This window comes from Nicotiana tabacum, chromosome 22 (genome assembly GCF_000715075.1).
Source record: "Nicotiana tabacum cultivar K326 chromosome 22, ASM71507v2, whole genome shotgun sequence".
NCBI lineage: Eukaryota > Viridiplantae > Streptophyta > Magnoliopsida > Solanales > Solanaceae > Nicotiana > Nicotiana tabacum.
Window position 1 is genome coordinate 150,941,701 of NC_134101.1, and position 5,256 is coordinate 150,946,956.

Here is a 5,256-nt window from a genome sequence, read left to right on the forward strand (position 1 = left end):
AAAGTAACAAACCAACACTTTGTTCTTTTGTTTTGTTGAGTTTACATAAACCAAAGAATAGAGAAGAGGGTGCATTGAGAAAGAGATAAATAAGCCACCTCAACATTACATTTTTCTAAAACCCAAAAATCAACATTGGAGATTCAAACAATTCCCATATTAGTATCCAACACTAGAAAAAAAGCCTATCTTAGCTTCTCCAAAACCCAATAAAAAGCCTTTTGTATGCCGTTAAAAATACTATTTCACCTCAAATAACATTTCTTTTTTACTCTAAGCTATTTTTTTACTGTTCTTTCCCGGGTTGTTTAATACACTCTTGTTTTGAGATTTTTTATATTTAAGTGAGAGATTGTGGTAATAAGACTGCTGTTTTGAGGCAAAAAGCCTCTGTAGTGTTTTGCTCCCCTCTGCACTTTATTCCCTTCAAATTTGATACTTTGCCTTGTTACCCTCAACGAGGTTTTGAAAATAGAACATTTACATAGTCCCACAAAAGCTCTCTCTAACATTTTCTCCTTCTTCTTTGATTCTTGAATCCAATAGTCATTCTTTGGAAGAGAAACAAAGTCAATTATCTCAAGTGGGGTTCTTTGATTTTGATACTCAAGCATTTTACAATGCATAACAAATGTCACATATTCCTTATCCAAAATTGTTTTCTTTTCATTACTTGATGAAACTCTGGTGCCTATTTGACTATAATCTCCCAAATGTTCTATGTTTTATGCTTAAAGATTGCTGCTTTTTTGTTGATTCTTGATCTTTAATCTTCTGGACAAGAATAACTCCATCGAATTGAAAAGAAAATCCCAAATTTGAGTGATTGTTGGAGAAATTAGTTTATTTGTTGATCTTTATTCATATCCATTCTGGGCGAAAAACCAGAAATTTTCAATCTGTACAGCAACAAGGACTAGAAAGATTCAATCTTTATGAAACAATGAGAGATGGGAGCTGTAAAAAAACCAAGGTTTGTTTTTTCAATAATGTCAAGTGACAGCTGTTTTGTGCATTTTGTTTCTTTCCAAAACTTGCTAAAATTTTGTGTTTTGAATAAAGGTCTCGTGGCCCAAGAGTCTGGTAAAAAAATGGTTCAATATCAAGAGTAAAGCTGAGGATTTCCAAGCTGATGATATTGTCTATGGAGGTAATTAATTAATTTTATTTTTTTGAGAATTAAATCTGAAATTGTATTTTTGAGTTTTGAGGTTCTCGGAGTTTTTACTTTCTAATTAACTAACAATCAAAGTAATCACTTGCATGCTTTTGTATACTAGTCTTTGGAATCTAATAAGTCTTCCATTTTCATGTGCATCTTGAGATCTATTTCATTGTTTTGTTCTTTTCTGAATTGGAGTTGCCTATAATTTCCTAGGTTTTAGGTTGTGTATTCTTTCTTTGATTTTTCTACTATGTGGGTTATACGTTGTACCAACAAAAATGACACAGCTTTAAACAACTTTATGTCCATTCTTTTTCAGGTGTTGATAATGAATGGAGGAACAACTTCTTAGAGAGGCAGGCTTCCACTAGCAAGAAAAAAAGTAAAACAGGTTCAGTATCAATAATATTCCTTTTCCATTTTATTATTTTTTTAAAAATTGGTTTGCCCCCTTTCTGAATCTGCATATTTTGTGCTGTTTAATTTTACAACGTATAGACAAGTCAGGGAGAAGGAATGCTGATCGTTTTCATCGAAATAAGATTGACCTTGACACTTCAGAGGTTACAGATGTGGATAACTACCGGTGAGTTTTTCTTTTTAAATCCGATTTGAGCTGTTTTCTTATTAAGTATGCATATCTTTGAATGTATGTATGTATGTATGTATTTTGGCACAGGATCTTTGTAGCTACATGGAATGTGGCTGGAAAATCTCCACCTAGTAATTTAAATCTTGATGATTGGCTCCATACCTCACCTCCTGCTGACATCTATGTTCTCGGGTGAGTAAACAACCTATGGTTATGTTTAGAACACTTTTAGTAAGTAGTGAACAAAGATCCTTATGATTCTTATTTATTTGAGTTGTTAGGTTTCAAGAAATTGTTCCTTTGAATGCTGGTAATGTTTTGGGCACAGAGGACAATGGGCCAGCTAGAAAATGGCTAGCACTCATCCGAAAAACTCTCAACAGTCTTCCCGGAACAAGTGCTGGTGGTTATCGTACTCCCTCTCCAGTTCCTAATCCTGTGGTTGAACTAGATGCTGACTTTGAGGGATCGGCAAGAGAACAAGCCTCGTCTTTCTTCCATCGTCGCTCATTTCAGACATTAAGCCATAGCATGAGAGTAATGGAAAGTGAAATGCCAATGCCACGGGCTCAACTTGATCGGCGATTTAGTGTTTGTGATAGAGGTGTGTTTGGGGGAAGGCCAAGTGATTACGACCCATACGCCCAATGGGGTGGTTCCTCTGATGATGAAAACGGTCCAGATGATTCACCTATTACGACCCATTGTTCCCCGATTTCATATAGTGGTTCCATCTCTTTAGAGGACAGAGACAGACAGCCACTGCAATCGAGATACTGTCTTGTTGCGAGCAAGCAAATGGTTGGAATATTTCTTACTATTTGGATTAGAAGTGAACTAAGAGACGATGTTCTCAACCTGAAAGTGTCTTGTGTTGGTAGAGGATTAATGGGTTATCTAGGGAACAAGGTATATTTCCTTCAATGGAATCTTGTCAAAGTTTTTGATTGCTTACAATGTGCACAAGTGCTAATTCCGTCTGTATTTTCAGGGCTCAATCTCAGTTAGCATGTCACTGCACCAAACAAGCTTCTGCTTTATTTGTAGTCATTTAACATCTGGACAGAAAGAGGGAGATGAGCTCCGGAGAAACTCTGATGTCTTGGAGATTCTAAAGAAAACAAGGTTTCCAAGGGTTCATGGCTTTTTGGATGACAACTCTCCTCAAACAATCCTCGAGCACGAGTAAAGCCCTTGCTTATATCTTGCAAGTCTATCTATTTGTTTGCTCATTGCCCTGAAGTTGGTTTTTGTCTCGTTTCGTTCCTAACTTTAGTTTTGTGCTTATGAAGCCGAATCATATGGCTTGGGGATTTGAACTATCGAATTGCCTTGTCTTACCGAACTGCCAAGGCACTGGTAGAGATGCGCAATTGGAGGGTGCTGTTAGATAATGATCAGGTATTTTATTCATATTCCTCAAGCAATTTTCTTCTTTCCTTCAGTTTCTTGTTTTCCAGATTTTAAAGTCACATAATCAACCAGCTCATCAATTGTAACTTTTGTCTTTCCAAACAGCTGCGGATAGAGCAGAGGATGGGACGTGTTTTTAATGGATGGAGTGAAGGAAGAATATACTTCCCCCCGACGTACAAGTACTCAAGTAATTCAGATAGATATGCAGGAGAGGACACACACCCAAAAGAGAAACGAAGAACCCCTGCTTGGTAATCCTTCTAACAAATAGCAGCTGCAAAATGAAATGAACATACATGCACCTATCACTTTGTTTTTATGTGCATAATGCACAAGTTCTCTCCTACCATGTGCTCATAATTTTATTTTTTCATGTTGCATATCTGGACCCCTAAAACTTGTGACTTTTAAATGAAGGTGTGATCGCATATTATGGTATGGTCGAGGCCTGCATCAAATATCTTATGTTCGTGGAGAGTCTAGATTCTCGGACCATAGACCAGTTTATAGTATATTCTTGGCAGAGGTTGAGTCCATCAACCGCCATCGTATCAAGAAAAGTTTGAGCTACGCTAGCTCTAGGGTTGAAGTTGAAGAGTTATTGCCCCATTCATATGGATATGGTGGACATTACTACTAAGACACAGAATATTTGATGAAGTATCCTATCTCATAAACTCCATATCAAGTATGCTCTCCTTCTATGTCGGCTTCTGTATTTGGGATTCTGGATTGTTAGAGATCATACTTAAATATTTTTCATTAGTTAACATCACCGCTCTTTCTGAATCAGCAGATGCTTGGTTACACAGTCAAGATTTGGAGGTTTGGAGCTTATGCTGCAGAATTTAGAGGAAGATTCTAAGCAGGTGAGTTTCTATTTTATTTTTACTTTTAACTAAGTAACATAGATAGAGTTATTCTTTGACCACTTAAAATTAAAATTCAGCATTTCTAAACAGGAATCTGCAAAATGTGAGGACTTCAGAAGGGATGATATTGCTGTATGATAAATCTGCAGGTTTTCTGCCTCAAGTCAGGTAAAAATTACAATTGTGCTGCTACTTAAAAGTAGAATTTAACTGGTTAACGTGGTCACGCCAGTAATCAGAGTGATGAAAAGCACTTCTGTTTATCTTCAAGATATCGTAAGGACCCTATGCTAATTTGCTTAGAAAATCTTGCAGGCGTGGAGCAGAGCAGTTTCTCCTGATTGTTCTTTGTTGAAATATATGGAAACGGAAGAAGAAACTGGTTTACAATTCAGAAATACAACTCTTGGAAATGCTTAGCTCTGAATGCCAGGATATGGTTGTTTCAGGTGATTAAAATGAACGTATGATAACGCAAATAGTATGTGTTTCGGTTAAGCCATTAAAGATTTATCATTATTCACTCTTCTCTCAATTCATTTTCATACAGGACACCCGCACAGACTCTTGAGGAAGGTGCTATGGTTAAGCGAAGAATTGGTTCGGATGCAGATCAGCTTTCTTATCTCTTTTGAGGAAAAACTAAAATCATTCTGATACAGAATGTGATAAAAGCTTTTGCATATATAGAGTTCTTCCACTCTTTATTCTTTGGGGTGGTAGGCCTAGGCTCCTTTTTGTCCTTCATTCTATTTGAAGAAAAAGAAACTTTGGCGTGTACTTGTTGCCACACACAAATAAGGAGAGTTGTGGATATCTTAGGGGGTAAGGAGTGGACATCAATGACATTACTGAAAAGTATATGTTTTTCTGAAAAGAAAAAGGAATCACAGTTTGCTTGGATACTTATTTCTATTGCTCTCTACATATCTTTTACTGTTCTCTCTCTCTCTCTCTCTCTCTCTCTCTCTCTCTCTCTCTCTCTCTCTCTCTCTCTCTCTCTCTTTTTGAATTTATTCATGAGTTTGTATGTTTGTGGGTTGTCCAGAAGGCAAACTGAAAAAGGGAAGGGAAGTGTTGATTACAACTTAAAAACCAGTACTATTGAAATTCTGTAGAAAGCACAAAGCAGAATTGTGCTTTCTCTCACATATATGCATTGTCAGTTTCTTTATTGGAATGTCATCATATAAAGGAATGTAATTACATAT

The 5,256-nt window shown here is 36.6% G+C and overlaps 1 protein-coding gene across 2 annotated transcripts; it reads left to right on the top strand.

Moving 5' to 3' along the window:
• Positions 1-368: 368 nt before the first annotated feature.
• On the top strand, positions 369-4,946 carry LOC107817526 (type I inositol polyphosphate 5-phosphatase 4). Of its 2 annotated transcripts, none has more exons than XM_016643378.2 (14): positions 369-973; positions 1,063-1,150; positions 1,485-1,556; positions 1,664-1,751; positions 1,845-1,949; positions 2,039-2,666; positions 2,749-2,942; positions 3,050-3,158; positions 3,276-3,424; positions 3,591-3,861; positions 3,967-4,042; positions 4,136-4,213; positions 4,361-4,494; positions 4,596-4,946. In XM_016643378.2, exons 1-10 carry the CDS (start codon positions 944-946, stop codon positions 3,811-3,813), a joined length of 1,686 nt encoding a protein of 561 aa, XP_016498864.1. In that variant the 5' UTR covers positions 369-943; the 3' UTR covers positions 3,814-3,861; positions 3,967-4,042; positions 4,136-4,213; positions 4,361-4,494; positions 4,596-4,946. The 2 variants fall into 2 exon arrangements, with proteins under 2 accessions (XP_016498864.1, XP_016498863.1); XM_016643377.2 differs by having other exon boundaries at positions 3,970-4,042.
• The last annotated feature ends 310 nt before the right edge of the window (positions 4,947-5,256 follow it).